The sequence below is a fragment of the Saccostrea cucullata genome, unplaced genomic scaffold, assembly GCF_032062105.1.
Source record: "Saccostrea cucullata isolate Sc308-1 unplaced genomic scaffold, CSIRO_AGI_Scuc_v1 ctg1587, whole genome shotgun sequence".
NCBI classification, from domain to species: domain Eukaryota; kingdom Metazoa; phylum Mollusca; class Bivalvia; order Ostreida; family Ostreidae; genus Saccostrea; species Saccostrea cuccullata.
The window spans coordinates 44,103-69,233 of record NW_026920542.1 but is presented as its reverse complement, the minus strand read 5'-3'; the positions used below and the strand labels follow the sequence as shown (position 1 = coordinate 69,233).

Here is a 25,131-nt window from a genome sequence, read left to right as displayed (position 1 = left end):
TTTAATTAGAGTTTGCTCTAATTATGGGTCCATGAAGAGTTAGAATGTATGTGTTACATCCTTTCAATATCTGATTTCGAGACTGCTCCGGGTACCCCTACTGATGACGCATTTATATACCATTGTACAGAAAATATTAAATATTTGTAAGAATTTTTTTGATTTTATTAATTTTTAATGTATGTCAAACGTATATGCACATTTTAACCGAAAGACGTTCATTTGAAAGCAAAATATACACAATGTCTAAATAATTTTCGAACAGCTCATTAGTTTCATTATAATTTAGGCTTGATGAAAGTGATAAAAAATATAAATGTACCTCTTCCTATCTCAGACTGTTTGTCAAGATTCTGTTTTGAAATAAGAAGACCATTATTTTGAAGTAAGAATAAGGTATTCTCATTGACATGAGTCTCAAACACTCCCGTTTCATTGCCTGAATCTTTTGGTAGCAATATGTCATAACCTATAAAAGACATAATCTATTTAAGTGTAAAGCAGCATTATCATTGTTGCAACCACTTTGAAATAACGACCACTATTGAAATAATAATTTCAATAGTGACCACTATTGAAATAATAATTTCAATAGTGGTTGAGAGTGCATTTCAACATAGGTTGCAACCACCATTGAAATACGACCACTGCTGGAAATAATTATTTCATTAGTGGTTGAGAATCCATTTTATAACAACCATAGGTTGAAACCACCATTGAAATACGACCACTATTGAAATAACTATTCAATAGTGGTTGAGAGTGCATTTCAATAGCAACCATAGGTTGCAACCAGTAATGAAATACGATCACTATTGAAATGATGTACTAAAACTGTTAATATACTGTAAATCGCTATTTACTCGCAAGAACTTTATTTTCACGTAATTACAATCTCGCGTTTAATAGTATTCCTTAAGATTATATAGAGCAATGTCCACAATTCGTAAAGATTTTGTCTCGATAATAAAAAGTCAATGACTATCTCGCGAAAATAAGGTGTCGCAAAAATTAAGTGATCTACAGTAATTAGTTTCTGGTGTATCTTTCTTATTTACTTGGTTTTCGCCGAGTCGGTCAGATTCAGTGGAAGCTTGTTTATAACATTTGTATACATGTTTAAATCAAATTCTTCTGCATTAACGGTTTGAAACGTTAAAATTAAATTTTGCTGCGGGATGAATCTTTCATGATTCTAGATTTTTAGAAGGTGACTCTAAAAAATGCCACCTTATAACATACAAAGCAGTCAAACAGATGAAAAATACTATTATCACCATGCGCTAAAGAGTCAGATTGTACAGAAAATACAAGTTACAGTAGCAGTACTGTGCCCGTGTCTATGTTTCTGCAAAGGGCTACTGCTTTCAAAAGAACGGATAAAAAAAGACAGCTGCAGTTGGCAAGAAAATGCAAAAAATCAATTGGAAATAATTGTTATTTTTCAGCCAAGAATATATCAAAGTTCTGGCAATTGATTTGTATGAATTATGTTTTAGTAAATGATATAAACCTCAAATAATGTAAACAAATACTTTTAAAATGTATTTTGATGTCTCAACACACAATATTACATTTATAACAATGTGACCTTAATTTGTGCGAAAAACCATGTGAGCTTAAAAAGTTTGTTAAGCTTTATAGGTAAGCCAATTTAATAAAAAAAAAGATGTCAGTGTATCAATTGAAATATCTACATAAAAGAAAACATAAAACAACTTACGTTATCATTTTTTAATCTCAATAAATTAGTTTATTGTGTCTGAAAACAAAATGTGTAATTCAACCTAATAATTATTTTAATACTAGTATTTGGGATATTTCTATAAAGCCTGCAATATGTGGTTTTGGTATTTTAGTATAAACCAAAGAAAATCACGTACATAAAAAAGAAATACCAGAAACTAAATATATAAACAATTTTAGTACATTATTTCAACAGTGGTTGCAACCTATGGTTGTTATTGAAATGGGCTCTTAACCACTAATAAAATAATTATTTCAATATTGGCCGTATTTCAAAAGTGGTTGCAACATATTTTTGCTATTGAAATGCACTCTCAACCATTATTAAAATAATTATTATACATGTAATAGTGGTCGTTATTCAATAGTGGTTGCAACAAAGCATTTTTACATGTTTAAAAATGTTCCGTAAAAAATACATTAAAAAGTTTCTAGGAGATTCAAAATTATAGAAAAGTGTACTGCAACAATACTATTCTTACAAAATTTGAATTGCATGGAAAAAATAAATAGTGTCGGTATTTGTACATCAAAACATGCTATTAAGGTTTTTAGTTATCCAGGGTCTATCAAGGGTGTACGGGGATTTACCCAAGGTTTTTTTTCTATGCACCCTGAGGCCGAAGGCAAAAGTGTGCACGGAATAAAACCTATAATAAATCCCCGTAAACCCGTTTTTGGGACTAGAAAAAGAATCTATTTCCTATTCAATAAAATAAATGCTTTGTAAATTTCAAGGCTAATTAGTGGTACGAAAAAAATCAATTACGTACTACAATACATTGTAATATCATTTGAATTTATTTTTTATGATAGAGAAGCTATGCATTGTGACGTCACGTTATTTACCCTGTCTTCAGACGGCTGTATTGAAATTAAAAACGGTTTACTAACCAATCAGATCTCATTTTACAATCTACATAGGAAATAACTCATTATGTACACAACTCAACAACACATTTTTAAATGTTTCAGGCACCGTCGAGCATTAACATGTACATCCACTCTACTGAGAAGAATAAAGACATTTACCTGGAATTCTTTCGATATTGTCCATCGGTGCTGCATTAGAGCGTGTCTTTTTCAAATTGTTCTTTTTTCTACGGCGGAAAAAAATAAGTGCAATACTGAGACTGATTATAATGGACAGTACCACCAAACTAGCTAAGATAATATACACAACAGCACCGGAAGAAGAAGTCACGTGGTCACTGACAGGATACTGAAGATGACCAACTACCGTGTTAATGTTTCCCACTCGAACCTATTTAAAACAAAATACAGACATTTTACAAGTGTATAAAGAAGACTATATTTAAGAAATTTCTTTGCAAGGCTACATTAGCAACAGAACCAAAATAAATGTATTTTAATCACGTTGAAAAAAACTTTCTCAACAAAAAAATCAAAATACATTTACTCAAGTAACATATTCAGGAAAAATTTTTAACCGAAATCTTACTACATTAAGTTGAATAGTACAGCTTCTTCTAACTGCACGGAATCGTATTCGTTTTACTATGTACAGAAGTGAAGGTGGACAGTATCTAAAAATTACTTATTACCCTAACAAAAGTCCTGTCCTCATGCAGAAGGGGAGTCGGTTCTTGTGATGGAGGTATAAATGTCAATGAGTCTCTTTCCAATTGAAGAACTGAACATTTTTTCCCTCCAACATATACAGAGTAATGGTGTAAGCTTGTAACGATATTCATATCACGACCCTATTGAACATAAAACTTATAATGCAGAAAATCAGTTATTAAAACTTTTGGCTGCCCAAAACATTTTTATTTGCTTAAAGGTCATAGGAAACAATTCCTAACATCATATTTTCACTTTTTAAACTCAAAGCTACCTAGTATGAATGAATGTTAAATTACGAGTATTATTTTTTTTCTGACCTAATTTCTGCTGTAAAATAAAGATAAAAAGTATCCCAGTTGTTACTTTTCTTTCCCGCTTATCGTTCTTGATTTTGTGGTTTAATGACGTCACAAAGTCTCACTGATGCAAACGGATCATTGGACATAATTTAAATCTACTCTATTTAATCAATTTAATATATTTTATTTTTGTAAATGTAAACGCGTGTCTGTGTTCAGATAAGTAATACGATTTCGTAGTTCCTTTATTTCAGTTTGAACAAGTCGTTAATAAATACCGGCAACTGAAAAATTGGCTTACTTTCTTCAAAAAATGACCTTGATGAATATCCTATAACAATACCCCTTTATTAACCAAATATGATTTCTTACTCAATATAAATCAAAACTTAGAATCAAATTAATACCATTTTCTGTATTTAATACAAAATCAAGAGGATTCCATCGTCTTTTGAGGAAACAATATTAATTGTCATTTTTTAATCCAGGAAAATCGCGAAATGCAACAGAGAATTTTTTTGTAAATAGGTTTGTACTAACTAGCGCATACTATTCAAGTTTTAGTCATTTAGTTCTTGTCCTAGTTTCTTTATTAAAAAAAATCACGGAAAATGTTAAGTTTCGAGATTATCCTTTACAAAAAGTATGGGAAATCGAAAATCAACAGGGGGAGGGGGGGGGGGTCGCAGAGTGAGAGACAGGAGGTTGGGTAGTGTTGTACATGAACAAGAGAATAATAAACGCTGTCAAATGCCCTGGTAATAACAAGTAGAATTGAAATAATTATATAAAACATTTAACAATAAAAATTTCATACTGAACTTCACATTTAAAAAAAACATAAAAGTTACAGGCTCTACTGATCTGCGCATTCACTAGGTCTATATTGTCTAGAAAAAATGAATCATTTTATTGACGTTGAAGATAAAAACAATGTTGTAAATAAATGCCCCACATATAAAAGTGATTGAATTCCCACTCTACCATCTTTCTCCCTTTTGATCACTTTTATCCTTTCTCTCAATCGGTCGAAGTGTTAAACGATGAGAATAATCACTGAATAAGAAAGAATGCTAAAAAGTTTGCAAATATGCGATGGAATTTATAAAAATGAAATACCAGCCTGTTTGACGATCATTTGATTTCATGGTTTCAGTCATGATGGTGATATTTCGTAAATTTAAGCTGCAAAATGACATGACAGTTCACAAGTTAACATTGCATAGCCTTGAACAGCGACTGGGCCTTTCTGACGTCATATGCTAAGAGAGATAAGCAACGTAAGTCAAAGCTTATTTTCCCGACTAAGTAATTTTGATCAGCTGTGGTTTCGGTATCTTGCATTAAAAAGCTAAATAACATTTCAGTCTTATTTTATCACCTCAGATAAAGTAATTCCCGTATGTAACTCAATATGTTTAGATATTTGTCTCTTATGACCTTTGAGATATCATATATGGGTACACGTGTAATTACTAACAAATACTGAACAATCTGCGGAAGATGCAAACCTTTATCGTGATGTTTTCGGTTGATGGTTCATATTCAAAGGAGCGGTTTTCATTCAGTGGGTAGAAAACAGGATCGCTCACATAAAAAATCTCTCTGGATATGACTTCCTTAAAGCCATCTAAATATATAACAATTGTCTGAAGTGATATGTCTCTTTTACTTCTTTGATGGGACGTTCTGTGATCTTTCATGGCTGGAAATTCACATTTCAAAACTCCTGAATTATTTCTTATGCATTGTTGTCCATTCTACAAAAATGTATCGAATTAGATCCATACAGAATGCTCTACACAAAAATCAATAAAACTTCAATTTTCTTTTAAATCCTTTTTGTATTAATCAATTTCAATTTAATACTCCTTTTGTTTCATTTTTGTTTTATATTATATTCAAAAACTGTTTATATCCCAACAAGGTTTACAAAATAAATCATAAGTATCCTGAATGCAAGGTTATATCATACCATACTAGTCTCTGATAGACTGGTGTAAATATTTTGTATGACATCAACAAATCCCTGGCCAATAACATGGAAAGCAAGTCCTCCACTAGAAATGTATATTTAGAGATTAAGCATAAGAAGTTACACCTCGAATAAATTTAAATTTAAATTATTTATTAAATTTAAATTAATTAAAATTAATTTTTTTTGGCGTGTTTGACCATCAACATGGTTAACAAATTTTTGCAAATTAGTAAATATCCATAAAGTCTTAGCAAATTGAAACAAGAAGCCCACGGGTCTCATAGGTCACTGAGTATCATGTACATGTGTAACAACATTCCAACATTTGCATTTGGTTCGAGTTATAAACCAAAAGCCATGAAATTCACAATTATAAAAGAAGTACTATTGTTTACCATAACTATACACTTAACATGGTTACTTTGGTTACTTTATACCCAGAGGTGGATCAGAGTTATTAGCAGACCTATTTTTATATTCATATGAAGCGGAATTTGTGCAAAATCTTATGCCTGAAAAGAAGAAAACACTTGCTGTGGCCTTCAACTCGACATGTAGATATATCGACGACGTATTGTCAATTAACAATGTCGATACGGTATATCCTGGTGAGCTTGAGATAAGAGATACCACAGTCTGACACATCTATTTCATACTTGAATATTTTACGTGAAAAAGACGTTAATGGTAATCTAACAACCAAGCTAAAGGATAAACGTGATGACTTTAACTTTTCTCTATCGCCAACTTCCCTTACTTATGCAGCAATATACTTTCATCACTTGAATATACATCTCAGTTGATTCGATACGCGAGAGCATGCTCTACGTATGAACAATTTCTAAACGAGGTAAATTATTCACAAGCAAGTTGATAAAACAAGAATATCATCAGACTCCTCTAAAGTCATCGTTTTGTAAGATCTATGGTCGATAAATGACCTTGCCAGCAAAAACCATTTATCATTGAGTCAAATGCTGAGACGTTTTTTCATACTAATTGTTAGTCCATTATTTATATACTGAATTGACGACGGATATTTCACGGCGGGTGTGACCGGTCAGCAAGGGATGCTCACTCCTCAATGGTACCTGATCCAATCCGATGTATCGGATGTCCGTGTTTGCTCTGCTTTTATAATGCATTGTTTGATGGACTTTGCCATGAGATACTGTCTGTTATCTCCATTTCCTTCTTATACAGAGAAAATGCTTTTCCACTTTATAACCAACTGTGAGTTGTGAAACCCCAACCAATAGGAACCAGTACCCTTGGGACACAACATTCAAAGTTTTGGAAATTTTATCACTAATTTTAAATTTTATTTCATCATAAATGGTTGATTAATATCAAAGAGCAGTTTTCAAAGCATAACTTTATTTTTAGACTATGTAACCACCCCCCGCGATACTATTCTAGGGTCCCAGCGATTAACCATTTTGGAAGAGGCACCTTTATTCATCATGAATATGTAATTAGATCATTAGCATGATACCAAATAGCAAAGGAACATATTTCCAAAGAATTCATGCATTTTCACAATATAATCATTAGAGCCCCGTCTAAACACCAGAACTCCTGAGAAATTGGGAAGAAGCATCCCATCCGTGAAGCATTCTTCCTCATCATTACTATATACCCAGTTCATTGGTTTAATACCCGGTACCAGGGTAGTGAATTTTTAAAGAATTTATGCATTTTCGCTGGGTTCTCCATTATTTGAAATTTTACCATGTTGCAGAGTTTACGTGAAACACTAAAATTTCGCGCTATTTTTGCGATCAAATTCGCAACTAAATCACTATTCATTAAAATTGGAAAAGAATATATGCGCAAACTCTTTGAAAAATTACTAACTCGTTACACAAATGGTTTGGTCGCATATATTGATCAAATTTAAGGGTCCTCCACACACCAACAGCTTATGTTCTCATATTATTGAGCATTACTTTTAACAAGCATATCAACCTTTAAAATTTGTCCAGGGATGAAAATGTAATTTAAACTGATCTTTTAAAATAATTATTTCACAAGTTTCAAGAATTTTTTCAAAAGGCGTTTTTATACCAAGCACGATAAATTTTGTCGCATCCTTTCGTATGTTTTTAAGCTCACAGAATGACCATAAAAACTTAATTTTATCGATCAACATATATTTTTTTTAAAGAAATTTATTTTATTTATAAAAAGTACATAAAACTCATTTTCTCTGAAAGGCATCTTGAGAAAAATCAATGAGGACTCCTTTTGTGGGGAAGATACATTAAGGAATAATTAAGAATACATAAAAAATTGAATTAAAATTAAATGCACTGGTGTAGAAAAATTTTTCAAAATCTTTGGTATCAAAGTTCTTTTTTGGAGTTATCTCACCTGTTGCCCGGGACTTAAAAACTCTGGGAAGTCTCCGCATACGTCACCATACTATATTTAGTAATAACTGGCCATTGAACTGGACAAATATAAAAGAGGAAAACTACAAACGCACACTATTTTATCATTATTTATAAACACACAATGGGATATCATTGTATTATTGAAACGCACAAATATTAGTGTGCCGATATTTCAAATATCAAAACAGACTCCATTGATTAGCCTGAGAGCATAAATAACCTGCAGGCATGTTTACGAAGCTAGCTTAGGACTAAGAAACGTCTGACGACATACTTACGACAATTCTTAAGACTAAGTTGGCTTTTCGAAAGTATCGTAACATAAGAAGGTTCTTAAAGCTGACATGAACTCTTAAAAAGCCATCATTTTTTATCTTTGTACGACTTACTACATTCCTGTACGCCTTTGTCCGCCATATTTCTTCGATTCCGCCATATTTAATTGAAAATATTTGGTCACCTGTACCTGCTATATATAGCCTTGTACGATTGCTTCACTTGAGTGATTTTCTAGCTTGACTGTCGACATGTACTAATCTCCGATAACAAAGTTTTTAGAAGTCCATAAACTGACCAAATACATGTTTGAAAAGTAAAAATTCAACAAAAAATAGAACTATACCGAGAATTAAATTATTTTTCAATGTATTTGCTGCAATATAGAAAATAAACTAACACGGAATACATACATGTACATCAAACACCCATGCAGGTCGAGAAAACGCGTCAAACGCAGTGACAAAAACATTTACCTGAGTACTGCTATCGTTACAGGGATGTGCACATGTCGAAAGAATTATCCTATTTTACTTTTATTGAAAAATGCATCTCAGAAGTCATGTAATCCATTGCTAACTCAACAGTAAAAGATGCTTGGACACACGTGGCCCATGCCGATCATTTTATTTGGTCAGGGAAAATATCAAAGGTTGAAAGCTCAGTGGGGTTGACTGAAAAAAAAGACGTAATTTTTCAAAAATAAACATTACTCTTGTCTGTACATGTTGTAAATATAATTTACAATTAAGTACATGGTTTAACTTCATCAAATTCATTAAAAAAAAAGCAGGCATTATTACGAATCATTCACCTTTTGAAGATATTTTTCCGTGATACGGGGGGGGGGGGGGTTAATAAAACATGCATAACACTCTCATAAAAATAATGTAAGAAAAACGTCTGAAACAGATTGGATTTCTTTATGATCAATTATTATCAAATAAATATTGTGTATTGGCTTTATTAAACCTAATATAATTTGATTTAAAGTTATTTATAATTTTATGCACTATGAAAGAAAAAGTGAGCACGTTCACATACCCCACGCTCCCCCAAAAGTCGAAGTAGTGCTGAAATTCCCAGAAAAAAAATAAAGGAATCGTAATTTCCTTGTAATATGCACATCTATACACATTGTGTCCTAAATATCTGCAAAGTTTGACGAAATTGTGTGCAGCGGTTTATGAGGAGTAGCGCTGACAAACTGCTCACCTCTATATTCAAGATATGGCCAAAATCTAAATGTAAAAGTGCGGAAATTCCCGAAAAATAAAGAATTCGGAATTTCCTGGTGATGTGCAAATCTACACACACATTGTCTCCTATAAATATCTGCAAAGTTCGACAAAACTCTGTACAGCGGTTTATGAGAAGTTGCGCTGACCAAAAAAAAAAAAAAAAAAAAGACTGACTGACGGGTCCAAAACATTATACCTCACGCGTGGGGTATAATAAACGAGTTTGATTCTTTGGTACAATGATAATGAAAATAGAATTTAATGTGAATTGAATTTCTAGACATAAATAAGTAATGATTATTAGAAAAAGCATATAGGAAGAGAGAGTAAACTCCTCGTGAGAATTCCACATTCTACCTAAAACTAGCTTTTTAAAAATTCTCTTGTCTGTTGTCCAAGTTCGACACATACGTTTGAGAAGGTATTCGAGAAAGTTCCCAATGTTCCCATTCCTGTGATTTATATTTCACGTTTATTATATCCCCCGCCTGAAAAGTGGGAGGTAATCGTTATGTCCGTTCGTCTGTCTGTTACGCTTTGGGGTACCCATCTCTTATCCGCAAATCCTCTTACACCACTTAGAGAAATTTAATGAAACTTTCAAAGAATCTTAAGTTTATTACAGATTACCATTATGCACCTCCTATTTTACTTTTTGATCTGACACGTATGGGTTTAGCGAAATATGGACTTGGCCATTATAACCATATGGGAGGCAGGGGGTATCATTTAGTGAGTTCATTGCTCATAATACATGTACGTCTAGTTTCTCTTTCAATTTGGGCGTTTGGGTTAATTTCCTGTCCAAAGTAAAATTATTATTCAATTTATGAAGTTTCGACATCCCGCCTGAAAAAAATCCTTGACCTGTCCTAAGGCATAATAAATGGTACAGCACAAAGTGCGTAGGATTTTATACCTATCATTGCCCCAACGGGTGGTTACAGACAGACAGACAGAGAGAGAGAGAGAGAGAGAGAGAGAGAGAGTTCGTTCAATATACAAAAGAATAAATAATAATTATCCGTATTCAACCAGTGTCAAGTATCCCTACCCTAGCTTTTAAAATTATCTCCCTAATTCACCTACAGAAATTATTTATATGTATAAAAAAAATACCTAGACTATCAGGCAGGGATACTGAAATCTCGAAATACTTCCTGTAACAACATAATTATAAAACAGTTACATTCCTCAAAATGCACATACTTTGTGGTCGGAGTGACACATTTTAAAAAAATCTCAAAACTGAATTCGGCAGAAATGTCTGTCTTCCAAGAATATTTAAATAACGGTCATGTCAATTATTTTTGTATGCCCCCCCCCCCCCGTCCAAAAAATCAAATGCCTAAATGTCAGTCTGAACAGGGGATGACCTTTCTCCGTGTGTGTATGTGTTAAAGAATGTATAGATGTACACATAAAAATTTGTATTCTGGTTAATTGCTTTTAAGATTTGAAGTAAATCATAGCCGTACATCAAATTACTTTGTTTAGATTTGAGATTAGTACTTAAATAATCAGTTATAATTGACAAATGAATTTTGCGACGCAAACCAACTGAAGACTATATACATGACTTTGTCTAGAATGTATATTAGAACTACATGTAGATAAACAATTCACAATTATAGCTTATGAACATCAGTTATAATACCCCCCCCCCTTCAGCCGCGCAAATACCAAATAACTTCTCTTTCCACTTTTGATATTTTCCCTGACCAAAATCTGATCAGCACGGACTAAGTGTATCGTCGTGCTAGTGTGTACGGAGAAATGACAGTGTGTTTACTATTGCGCTTTTATGGAGTTTATTTCATTTTTGTGATGCATATTTCAATAAATGGAATTCAGGGTGTATTTCACTTGACTTGTGCACATCTTCGAACCGATGCAGTAACCTTATTACCAGGTATGGGTACGTTTACAGCGTTCGAGGCGTTTTCTCGATATGCATCAATTGCATAGGACCTGCAAATCAAAGACGTTGGTTGTTTTGTTCCATTCAAATGATATGATTTTAAAATGTGTTTGCAAATTTTACTGCTTTTCATTTCAAGTTTATTCTGCATAAATTGGCGCACTGTAAAAATACGTACTCATGTATCTAAATTTCTCTTCCAAACTTGCATTTTTTTTCTTTTGATTCAAATCAATAATCATTCAAAAATATGATTATTATGTTGTTTATTTTGTTTTTGAAATGTCTTGATCACCTCATGTGTTCTCATATGCTTTACCATCGGAGATGTGCACAAGTCGATACCCAATCCAAAAAATCATTCAAGTGTAACGAGCGCATTGGGGTATACATCGTTACAATGAGACAAGGTATCTGAAAGAAATATGGCGGAATACGGCTATAGTTGGTATGAAACAAGTCGTACATAGATGAAAATGTTGCGTATTTAAGAATTCATGTCAGCTTTAAGAATTATCTTAAAGTTACGACAGCTTTAGACATATCTTAAGTCTATCGTAAATAGAAATAGTTGCGTCCATGTTGTTGCTGACTCGACGAAATCATCGTATCAGACGTGATTGAGTATCTAAACTGTTAAAGATCTAGGAAGAATTCGAAAGACTGATTACTGTTGGGAGCGTTAACGACAGCTGTAAAAATTATATACCAATGAAATATAGAGATTTCGTTAAATAAAATGTTTGATGATATTATTAATTTTTGTTGATGTGTTTATCAAAACAAATATAATACATATTGATTGTTTAATGTTATTGTGCACTATTTCATTTAAAAGAGGTATTTATTTCTCTTAGCCCCCCCCCCCCCCCCCCCCCCCCCCGAAGCCTCAACGCTATTTAAAAAACCATGTTTTTGTATTGTGTATCTATCAGGTGGTTTCTACAGATGTTGAATTATTACACAGTTATAAATTTACTGCATTTACACATGACACGGGTGTAGCATCGATTTTAAAGGGGGGGGGGGGGTAGGAAAAAGAATTCAACAAACATAGAAAAAGAGTCTATTTTACATTTAAAAAAATTGACATGCGAAAAAGATCCCTGAAAATTTTTTAGCTTGAAAATCCACAAGCACCTTACTGTACTTTATTTTTCTTTAAATAAAAAAAAATATTTATCCCCTACCTAATAATAAAGAAAGTCACGTGACGGAGACGATCGGACGCTTTTGTTTGGGCTCCGTTAATTCTTGGCAAATTTTGCACCTTTAGGTGCACCTTTAGGTGATTTTGAGGCAAAATTTTTGCATCAAATAGTGTATATATGTTCATATCTATATTTGACATTTGCTTTTTGCAATTTATTTGTGTTTGTATGGATTAATATACGGATTTTGATTTCTGACCACTGTGACCACTGTGAACAGCTGATCAGTGAGTACGTATTCACTTTACTTCTCCGAGCTTTCGGAGTATTGTCGTACCTTGAGTTAAAAAAAATGGCACAATTACTGAAACCTGTGTATCTTAAAGACAGTGAGCTGCCAAAATTACCAAATGAAAGGATTACAAACTTTGCGTTATTAGAAGCAGTGATGCATTGTATAGGTGACATGGTAAAATGCGTGCAGTTAGACCGTGACCTCTGGAGGATATATGTCAGCGATAAAGATAGCAGAGATAGAATCCTTATAGACGGATTTGATTTAAACAATCAGCACATTCAAGTATATGATTCGAACCCTTATTCCACAGGGCTAGAGGATCCCGAAAGTGAGACTTTAAAAGTTACGATCTGTGGTGTCCCGTTATCTGTTGACGACTCTGCTATCTATGAGATGCTTCATAAGCTGGGGGTCAATCCTAAAAGCGACCTTAAATATGAAAAAATTAGGAACCCTAATAATAATAAAATGACAAGTGTCCTCAATGGTAACAGATTTGTATATATTGAACCTTTGGGGCCCATCAAAACCCTCCCACGCTTCAGTTACTGTGCAGGTCTCAAATGCAAAATTTTTCATCGTGGGCAAACCATGGAAAAACCACCCCCAACCTGTACAAACTGCTGGGAGACCGGGCATTTCTTCAAGGCGTGCAAAAATGCACCCCGGTGCTCAGCCTGTAAAAACGAGGGACATAAAGCAGGCGATGAGATCTGTCCTCAGTTTACTCAAGACAACCCCAAAGTGGTAGCCTTCGACGGAGAGAAAAATATCCTTTCAAATTTCTACCATTGTGATCTGAAAGTTTTTGGTGAGCATTTCAAGTCAGCGGAGCAGGCTTTTCAACTCACTAAGGCAATGCGCTCTGGTGATCTTGTGGCAGTAGAACGTATTCGCCAGGCTAAATCCCCTCTTGAGTGCAAGTTTATTGGAAAAGCTATTCGTGCACCAGATTCATGGCTACAGGATGCCCCATCCGTCATGGAGGAAATTATAGCAGAAAAATTACAACAATGTAATGAAATGAAAGATCTCCTAACTTCCTCCACTGCAGATGCGCTATTTGCCCATTCCGTGTATGATCAATACTGGGGTACTGGATTAAACGCCGTTCAAACCCTTCATACAAAATCGGTGGCGTGGCCAGGTCAAAATATTATGGGAAAGATCATCAATAAACTCGCAGAAAAGCTACGTAAAGCTCCAGGCAGCGCATGGTCTCGTCCAAAGAGGTCAGGCTCCACCAACAAAAAAAGTCAGCAGGGCCTAGACAACTACCTTAAGAGGTAAATCTTCAGACAATGGCAAACATCAAACTCTGTTCACTTAATTGTAGAGGTCTAAATAATTATGATAAAAGATTAATAGTATATGATTGGCTAAATGATATTAAATGTGATGTTATATTTTTACAAGAAACACATTTTATTCAAGATAGGATTAATAGTTATGATTCAAGATGGCATGGTTCCTCTTACCACAACTTTTCTGATTCGCCACATAGTAAAGGTGTTTCAGTATTATTTAGTAAAAATTTTCCATTCAAAATTATTAATGTTCATAGATCTGCGGATAGTAGAATTTTATTATTGAATATGAGAAAAGTGTTATCTCTCTTGTTAATGTATATGCTCCGAATTCAGAAAATCAAAGAGAACAATTTTTCAAAAAAGTTATGAAGTGGATTTCCCAGTATACATTAAATGATGAAAATATTATACTTGTTGGAGACTTTCACTGTAAAATTTGTAATGAAAAAGATAGAAGCGTGAAAGTTGTTAAAGATTTAATACAGAGATTCAATATGTATGATTTGTGGTCGGATTTGAAATCTGATAAAGCAGGTCTTACGTGGTGTGATGGTAGCAACTTGCCTAAAAGTATAATAGATTATGTATTTTTTAGTAAAAAGTTTTGCTTTACTCCTGAGAATATATTTTTACGTAAAGCACCAAGTGTTTCTAAATGTAGAATGAGTGATCATCTCTCATTAATTCTTAAATGTTCCGTTTCTGCTAACGATAGGGGAAAAGGCTATTGGAAATTAAATACCTCTGTTCTACAAGATCCCAATTATTGTTCCTTGATAAATGATTTTTTTACCCAACTTCCCAAAGATATAGAAAATGAAAATAACGCTCACACTAAATGGGAATTGATAAAACATCACATAAAGAAAATAAGTATTAAATTCTGCACCCCAAAAAATAAATCTTTGAAAAGCAGAATACAAAATATTGAAAAAGATATCGAGAGGATAGAAAATAGTCACTATACACAAATCAACATGATTCAAAAAAAAGATCTAGAAGACGAATTAGATAAATTATATGAATATAAATCTAAAGGCGCTCAAATACGATCGAGGGCTAAATGGATTGATGAAGGTGAAAAGAATACCTCTTATTTTCTAAGGCTTGAAAACAAACATCAATCACATAACGTTATAAATACAATAAGAAAAGACGATCAGATCTATAATAAAACTGACGACATATTAAAACAGCTTTGTTTATTTTATGAAAATTTGTACTCGAGTGTACAGATTCCAAGCGATGACATTGAAAACTATTTAAATAATATTGACTTCGTTAACAAAATTACAGAGGAGGAAAAAATAAATTGCGATCAATTTCCGTCTTTAAAAGAATGTTCAGAAGCAGTATATCGAATGAAACAAAATAAATCTCCTGGAATCGACGGTTTACCAGTAAAGTTTTACAAAATGTTTTGGAAACACGTAAATAAATATTTTCACAATGCTTTAATAGCGTCGTTCGAAAAAGGCGAATTATCACAAACACAAAAATGCTCTGTACTTTCTCTTATACATAAAAAAGATGCCTTAGATAAACTTGAAAATTATCGTCCGATTAGTCTTACTAATACCGATTATACAATTATAGCTTTCGTGTTAGCGGAAAGATTAAAACGTGTTATAGATAACCTGATAAATAAAAATCAGACAGGGTACATTAAAGGTCGGTTCATCGGCGCTAATGCTAGATTGATATTAGATATTTTAGAATATTGTGAAAATAATAGTAAGGAAGGGATTCTACTTTTTGCAGACTTCCAAAAGGCTTTTGATTCAGTGGAATGGAATTTTTTAATTAATACTCTTCATAAATATAACTTCGGATGCAATTTTATAACATGGATAAAAATATTATATAAAAACCCATATTTTTACATAAAAAACAATGGATGGCTCTCCAGACAATGTTCAATGAAAAGGGGAATTAGACAGGGATGTCCTGTTTCAGCGCTCTTATTCCTTTTTGTTATGGAAGTGCTTTCTTTGAAAATAAATGCTTCGGCAGAAATAAAAGGTTTTAGCATTGACCCACTTGAAAATGAAATTAAATGTATTCAACACGCTGATGACAGCACTTTTCCGTTACAAGATAAAGCATCACTAGAAAATGCATTAAAAATAATCGAAAACTTTGGTAAAGTTTCTGGTACAAAACTAAACATATCAAAAACTGAATGTATCCTTTTAGGACAACTAAAAGATAGATTTAAACAGGAATCATACATTTGTAAAACCAAAATTAACAGTCAAGCAATAAGATGCTTAGGCATATACATCGGAAACGATAAAACTGCATGTAATGAAAAAAAAATGGCTTAATAAACTCAAAGAGTTTGAAAAAATACTGGACTCTTGGAGAAAACGGAAACTTACTATCTTTGGAAAATGTCAAATAATCAATTCATTAATCTTATCAAAACTCATATGCACGGCTAATGTTTTAGATAATCCAGATGGAAATTTTATTAAAAATCTAAATAGATTAATATATTCATTTATTTGGGGAAATCGTGAACGCATTAAACGAAATACACTCATTCGCGAAATTAATAATGGAGGAATAGGAATTATTGATTTTGAAACGAAAGTAAAGGCATCTAAAGCGGCTTGGGTTTCCAAAATAATAAATACTGAAAGTAGTCTAAAAGATCTTTTAAATGCATGTTTAGTGCAAGACGGGCTTAGTTTACCCTACATTGTACGATCAAATATTACTGATATTACAGACTTCAACATACTCTATAAGTTACCTCGCTTTTGTAAGGAAGTTTTTTGTTTAATCAGTGTAAAGCACATATTGAAATAAAGCGCATCAAACCAACTTTTACGTGAAAATATATGGTTTAACAAGGATTTGAAATATAAAGGAAAAATTATTTATTTCAAAAATTGGATCGAAAGTGGTTTTAAATATGTAAAAGATCTTTTTGATGAAAACGGACTCAAATCACTGACAGAAATTCAGAAAAAACTTATTAAAAAACAAAACTATCTTTGTGAATACTTAGTAATTAAAACAATCTTTAGTAAATGGCACGGTATAAATTCGAGTAATACTTCTTTCATCAATATTAACGACACATGTAATTCACTTTCCTTTAAATTTCATGATAAAAAAGAAAACATTGAAGACAAAACATCAAAATTTTTCTATAAAATTTTGTTGCAACAAAAGTCTCAAAAGCCGATTATGGAAACTATATGGTCAAAAGAGTTTAATATCAACTACTCAAATCAATGGCAATACGTATATGAGGAAAAAATTAGAAAAATTCTTGATAAAAATGTTGCTGAATTTAATTATAAACTAATACATAATTTATTACCGAATAATCTCTATCTTAGTAAATGGAATAAAGATATTGATAAATATTGTCCAGTATGTCGCAGTGAAGAGAATTCTAAGCATTTGATTTTTGATTGCATTCAAGTTAAATTAATATGGAACAAAGTCTCTGAAATCATAGGTATAGATATTAGTTGGAGAAATATTGTTGTGGGTTTTAGTCATGGTATCAACTACAATACTTTTGTTTTGAATAATGTCTTATCATTTATTGCTTGTAAAATATTTAAATATAAAATGAAATGTAGAATTATGAAAAATAATATTACAAGTGAAGACATGTTAATCTTTTTGAAAAATGCTCTTATGAAATTCTATTTTGTCACTAAACGATCCCTAAGCATCACATACAATTTTCATATTTTAAAATCTTTGGCAATAAACTTGTAATTATTGTACGTATACATTTATACATGTATAATCTATATTTGGTGTATATGAGGGTGACCTGGCCCTCTATACATGTTGCTAAGGGGTGTGTTGGACAGTGTTTTTTTATGTGTTCCCCATAGCAACATCATGTTCCTATCTGTATCTGTATAAATACTTTGATTTTATTATACTCAGTCTATTGATTTAGATACCTGTTACATCTTTCAAACATATATTATTTTGCTATCGTACTTTGTCAACATACCATTTGATTATATTATACTCTATTGATTTAAATACCTTTTACATCTTTCATACATATATTATCTTGCTATCTAATCTAGGGAGCCCCTGGCACCCCTAGTGAGGGTTATTATAGGGCGACATCTGCGGATGTCATTGCCCCAAATCTTTGTTGTCATATTTTCATGAATAAAGTATTAAATATTAAAAAAAAAAAAAAAAAAAAAATTAGGTAGGGGTATAATTTTTTATATAAAGAAAAACAAGTATCGTCAGGTGCCTGTACGAAAATCTTATTTCGTGCTGGGGAGGAAGGGGGCTAGGTTCCAACTTCTTTCAGTGCCAAATTTTACTCATACACTACTACATTACCCTTATTTTACTATATACAACACAAAAAGGGGGAAGGGGCGATCTTTCAATGAACATTTGCAATGGTAAAATGTAAATAGTATGTTTGGACCTCCCCTATGTTAAATTACGTTCATAGTTAACAGAATAAAATTTAATCTCACTTAACCTGAGAGAGTCGCGGAGTAAGGAGTTGATCCTTACGTCTCAGTCGTGTACGTTCGAATCACACTGTGGGACATGGAGACAGGTCCTTCGGATGAGATCATATACTAGTAAACCGAGGCCCCGTGTCGCAGTTGGTGGAGGCACGATAAAGATCCCTTCATGCCCAATGGCCAAAAGTGTCGAGAATAGGACAAAATTTGTAGCTCTCCACAAGCAAGTGGTGGCGTCTTCATATGAGTGAAAGATTTTCGAGAGGGACATTAAATATTATACAATGAGTCAAATTTTACCTATGACAGAGAGAAAGAGAAATAGAATTCTTTTTCTCTGTCATAATGATTTTGAGAAGTCTTAACTTAGGAAAATCGATCGATCGAGAGAGAGAGAGAGAGAGAGAGAGAGATTATATGGGTTTTACCGGGTGACCTCACAGGTGTTGATAGGTGAGATTGGAGTATAACCACTTATTACCACATTTTTTTCTTGCGAATGATTTAGTCTTTGAGGGGAATGGGTTCCTCCAGTTCTTTCGATTTTGCGCTGCATTCCGATTCACTCATGTAAATTGACGCACTTTTCACTTTTCATCTTTTCATCGTTCAAGTATTCTGAATGATCAAATGGCGCTCTATTTAATTTTAAATGTAATCAATATTACTGTATCGTCGAATTTAGATAATTAATAATTAAGAATATATGATTTATATTTATAAATTTAACAAAATCAAATTCTTTTTTTTTATTTTCACTCTTTTAAATATTTTCATTATGATGACATGACGTGTAGCATTATATATAGCAAAAAAATACAACTCTCTGATCCATGACAATGGTTAAAAGCTTGGAGTATTTCTATGTCATAATGATTTAAGACGTCTTAGCGTAGGATAATCATAAGATAACTTTGAAAAACACCTTAGGATAATCTTACGATGATTTTCTTAGATATATCTTAGGAAATTTCTTATGAACAATCTTAGGAAAGTTTCGTAAACATTCCTGCTGAACGTTTCTCGTCATACTAGGTCCCCGGTCATACCCACCGATACCTGTTGTTTACGAATTATTATGTAACATAATCCAAGACGTCTGTTGTTCTTTTATTAAAAAAACCTGCACATCCATTTCCATCGGTCACTTCGTGATCATGCCATGTGTTCATTGTTTACAAACGGTGTTAGGCCAAATCGTTCATGCAAAACATCGATAAAACCGGAAGTAAAAGATTTTTTTCTCTATATACCTCACAGGTCACATGGTGTGGAGGACCCTTAAAACACGAACTAATTACCACTTTTGAAAGTCATTTGTTGTGATTTTTTGTCTTTTTTTTTTATCGAACAGTATAATACTTTTTAGAGTTCCTTGAAAATTAAAAACAATTTATCTATTACATGATTTTGGTACTATGTTATGTTTGACTTACAGTACCAACATTTCTAGAGTCGTGGCTCTATAGAAAAGACATATCTAATTTTTTTTTTTTAATAAAACAATGTATTTTTAATGCAGCTACCAATTAACCGTTACATAGACGTTTGAAACAAATTATTTGTCTTTGTTCCTTCATGCGTAACGTCCTACGAAGGTCTAGGAGATAATTGATTACGCAAGGTGAATCCCTTAGTAAGTGCTCTACCTGTTAGAATTGAAAGACGGTATAATTGTTTGATTAAAGTTTAAGTTAAAGAGAACTCATAAGTTTGGATTTTCTGATTTTCACATATCTTACTGTGTCGACAAATCTTTACTGTGTCGGCAAATTTTTAACTGTGTCGCAAGCATAAAATTTAATCGTTACTGTGTCGGAGAAAATTTTACTATGTCGGGAGCAACACAGTAAAACAGCTCATGGAACACCCTGTTTAAATCAATAGAGCCCCTCCCAACACCAGAACCCCAGAGCCTGGGCCCATGAAATTCACAATAATTTGAGTGGCATCCTCCCTCATTATTTTTATGTAATTTATTTGTTTTGTGCCCAGAGTTAAGAAAAAGATTTATAAAGATTTAATATATTTTCAATATACATGTATAATCAATAGAGCCCTGCCCTAACACCTGAGCCCCTGACCGAGGGGCCATGAAATTCTCAATTTGGGAAGAGGAAGCCTTACTCAACAAAACAAGAAATTTGAGCTTACACAGGTGACCAAAAAATAAAGTTTTTTTTTTTGTTCTAGCTCAAAAACATATTTCCATATATAAAAATCTAAACAACATTAATCTTCTGAAAGGTAATTTTTTCAAAGTTTATAATCATGGACTTGTTTATGTATTGTTAAATTGATCGTAAAGCTCGTTGTTTTTACCAATATATCCAGTTCTTACAAAGTCATTGCAAGATCATTTGATGTTCATTATGGTTCAAAAAGAACCTTAAGCGATAAATGTTCCTGTCTACAACACTTTAGTGAAATTTCGTTGTTGTGAATTTCTATATAAAAGTACAAAATATCAAAAGCTGAGAAGGAAACTTAATTATTGCTAATAATTAATTATTGCACGTATTAACCTTTGTGTAGAGTATGCAGTTAAGTTTTATTTAAATTAATTTTTAAATTTTCTGATCCTGGCTCGGAAAATTTTACATAATAATAACACATACTACCTTTCAATACTTCTCAGATCCTTTAATGGAGGAATCGTTCCATATATAGAAGGATCAGGAAGTACATATAAAAACTTTCCTTCTAATGTCTTCGTAGTATTTAAATCGAACACAACTTTGACGAAATGCTGTCCTAAACTGAAAAATTTTCCTGGCTCACAAGCAATCGTTCCATTGGCGGAGGCTTTTACGTCTCTAAAAAAGTTAGCATATTTTCAAAAAGTAAACTTCACGAATAAAATGTTTATAAAGAATATAAGGTTTGTATTTGTAGAGTATATGCTTACATGGTACATGATACAGATTCTCGTGAGTGTGATAAGGTAACTTCATAATTTCTGTTTCCAATATCAAGGTCCTGGCCATGTATTTGTATGGAACTTCCACCAGATTTTATTACAGACGTAGGAGAGATGCCAGTTAACTTCGGTTCCTGCATTGAATTTAATATAACAAAAATAATCGTTTTGCATTGTAAAATAAGTTTTCAGATGATAGAATCGATAATAGAAAACAAATGCCAGTTTGGTAGTAAAACATTTAAACGTATACTGTAAAAATTGGACTTATATTTATCTATAATTATCCTTGGGAAAATGTGATTTAACTGTATCGTTAACTTTATGTTTTAGTGATAGGCTTTCTTAAAAGGAGAGTAAGAGTTTTGAATATTGAAATTATGAAAATTTTTCGTGCATTGTGCATGCAATAATTTATATTGGCTACACACAACGTTTAAGTTAATTATCTGCATATTATAAGAAACAATGGCTTTTTCATGGTTTCTTTAAAGTCCTGTATATACTAAAGGGAAAAAAGTCAAGAAAACATCTGCAAAGTATTTATTACTTAGGAACTGAAAACACGTATGGTGCACTAAAACCGACCATTCAAACAATTAATTCAACCATGAAATGTTTGACGTCACAATGGAAAATTTGTAAAAAGCCGAAAACACTTATCAATGATGTCAGGCTTGATAAAAGATTTTACTTCAACTTGATGCACATCGTTTTTTCTTTATATCCACAGTTGATTTGAATTTCTTGTTTTCATAGTACTGCTAGCGGAAGTGACATTAAGTCTAGGTTTTTGAAATGCCTAAATTTTTATGTGCATTTTGATATTAAGTTTCCACCAAATACCATTTTTTTCATTCTAAGAGAGAAACAAGAACGGTTTCCAACCAACCGTGACGGTGACGTAAGCACGTTACAACTTCAGATGATGGTAAGGTTTCTCGTGTGATCGCCATAGTACTACAAGTGAAACTGAAATAAAGGCTTACCTTATAGGCAAACTTCACAGTTGTTACGGACCAAAGTCCAGAAACTTTTACCATCACATCACCACTAATTGTATCATTTACATCACCAGTTGTACACCAAATACTTTATTTATATAATGAAACAAATATATTAACACATTGATCGTATATGGCAATATACAACAACTTAATGTGACATGTATAAAACGTATTTGTGTTTGAAAGGAAAAGCAAAGAATACTTACTATCTGTGTACATGAGTGAACGTTTTAGGGTTCAATTCTTAATTTCTCTTTCGTTCATAAGAACAATTTCATTTTTTTTCAGATTTTAATTCTATTCAAGAACGTTATTTTTAAACTACATTTTTGTAAGACAAGAAGACATTCTTTTCCTTGATACATTAGGCAAATATTTTCTTCTTAACACTTCTTTTGATATCTTTTGAGCATATAAAACAACTATTTACGAATAATACGTCTTCACAATATTGAAAAAAATGCGTAATGGTTGATAATCAATCACTTTAAAGTAACTCTAAGCCCTACCTTTGATTTATAAATTTGATGTTAGAACAGTTTCGTCCGACGACAAAAACGCTTTGGATATCTAATATTGATAATCCTAGATTCTTCCCTTCAATTCTAATTACTGTTCCTCCATTTATGGGACCATTTCTAGGGTGAATCTGTAATTTTTGAATTAATATTAGTGTGAAAAGCAGTTTGATGAATTATTCAAAAAGCTATGAAAGACTTAAAAATTATCTAGATGAATGTTCCAATCGAATTGACAAATTAGTATTTCTTCAAGAATTTCAGCAGCTTGGCATGTGAAATTATTACTGAGTATCTTGATTTAGATTTGATGCTGTAGCGAATTATTATTTAATTTATTAAAAACCTTTGTTATTACGGGTGCTGGGCAGATTTGTGGTTTTGTACATTTCTCATTATTCACACAACCATTGGTTTCCCCACACCAAACACAGTTATATCCATTGAAAAACTTTAAGTACTGGCATTTACTACAGTCTGACGCATCAGGAGAAAGGTATTCACACTTATAAGCTAGGTTGGAAGAAGAAAAAAAACTAATAATTATTAAAACGCATCTAGATACTTTGCATTGTCTCAGCAAAATATTTTGTTTGAAAGACAAATTATTCAAAATAACAAAAGTTTACACAGAAATCTTCTTATCATTATAATGCTTAAGGACAGATGATATCAACAAAAAATGGAAGCCTGGATTGGTATAAAAAATTTTTAATCTAATTTCATTGCAAATGATGCACATGATAAATTTCTAGAATATAAAGAAACTGAAAACCTTCTGCAAAAATTGTAATGCTGCCCTTCTTAAACCATCAATATTATTCTATACAAATACTTTTTTCTCTTCAAATTCCATTTTTGTGCAATTTTGAATAAAAAAAAAAATAAAAACTACGCGGTGAAAATTATTCATTTTATTCTTTAAAACATGACCCAAGTTGTTATTTTGACAATTTTTGACAAGATTTGTTTGTGTCATCTATCCTTAAGCTCCCCGTATTTTGCCAATTTATTTCTTTACATATGTATTATACCTGATAGCACTGTTGCCTTTTCAAATGAATTTAGCGTAACCAATGGGAGACTGGAACCATATTTGAAAAGAACTTTGAATTCTTTTGTTGGTGTCTTTTCAATGTAAGATATCTGAGGGCAAAATAATTATTATCTATTCAAAACAAACAGCTAGAGAAACATCAAAGTAAAAAAAGTCTGTATTTTTTTTTTTGGGGGGGGGTTTACTCTCCTTGTTAAAAAGTGATTCTTATTCGAATTCATTGATTCATAAGCATAGAGATGAATAAGTAAGGTTATTTTATTACTAAATTAACTTTATGCTTTACGTCCCTCTTGAGAATATTTCACTCATACTGGCCGGAAAGGACTTTCAACGGAATCACGGTTTTTATCCATGAGAGATATTTTTATCTAACCTTGAGCTGGAATTATAGATTGTTTACTGTTTAGTAGTCCCCTTCAAGAAGTGTATTTAAAATTATAGAACTCATATACAGACGTCACTGCATGAAGTTGAAGGACTTCAACGTTACACCTGCACTTGGCCCTCGAGGATATTGAGTAGTTGGAGCTTTTAATAGTGCCAACGCATACCGTTTAACATAACTCGGAGTGTAAAGGTCTTTTCGATGGAACATTGATTTGAACCTCCGTTCTAGAAAATAGACATTTGATATCTTTTTGAGTCTTCCGGTATTTGAGGGAACGCGGTGAACAAGAATAAATTCCAGGCATTCCAGGAGCTCCCCATGACTTGACTGCCGTGACCAGTTCATTCAGTCAAAGAAAATGATCCTCTTATTTATTTCCATAGATAATTTTAAATTATCCCCATTTAGATATTTTTCATCTCACCACATTTTATTATAGAGTTCACTTCTAACAAAGCATGTATCAAAACGTACATTAATTATTAAGAAGACCGTGACGGCATCTCATTTGTTAAAGTATTTGCTATATGTTCGTAAGAGTGTGAGTTCATATCCGG

General features: G+C 32.5%; 1 protein-coding gene across 1 annotated transcript in view; it reads right to left on the bottom strand.

Moving 5' to 3' along the window:
• LOC134250689 (plexin-B2-like) overlaps positions 1-25,131 on the bottom strand; it is a 43,530-nt gene that overhangs the window by 2,152 nt on the left and 16,247 nt on the right. The window contains exons 12-22 of the mRNA XM_062733059.1: positions 24,161-24,272; positions 23,473-23,639; positions 23,118-23,257; positions 22,591-22,693; positions 21,590-21,735; positions 21,303-21,497; positions 5,608-5,692; positions 5,144-5,392; positions 3,312-3,470; positions 2,779-3,010; positions 323-469 (exon numbers count right to left, since the gene is read on the bottom strand). Coding sequence (XP_062589043.1) covers positions 323-469; positions 2,779-3,010; positions 3,312-3,470; positions 5,144-5,392; positions 5,608-5,692; positions 21,303-21,497; positions 21,590-21,735; positions 22,591-22,693; positions 23,118-23,257; positions 23,473-23,639; positions 24,161-24,272 — 1,735 coding nt within the window. The remainder of the gene's footprint in view (positions 1-322; positions 470-2,778; positions 3,011-3,311; positions 3,471-5,143; positions 5,393-5,607; positions 5,693-21,302; positions 21,498-21,589; positions 21,736-22,590; positions 22,694-23,117; positions 23,258-23,472; positions 23,640-24,160; positions 24,273-25,131) is intronic.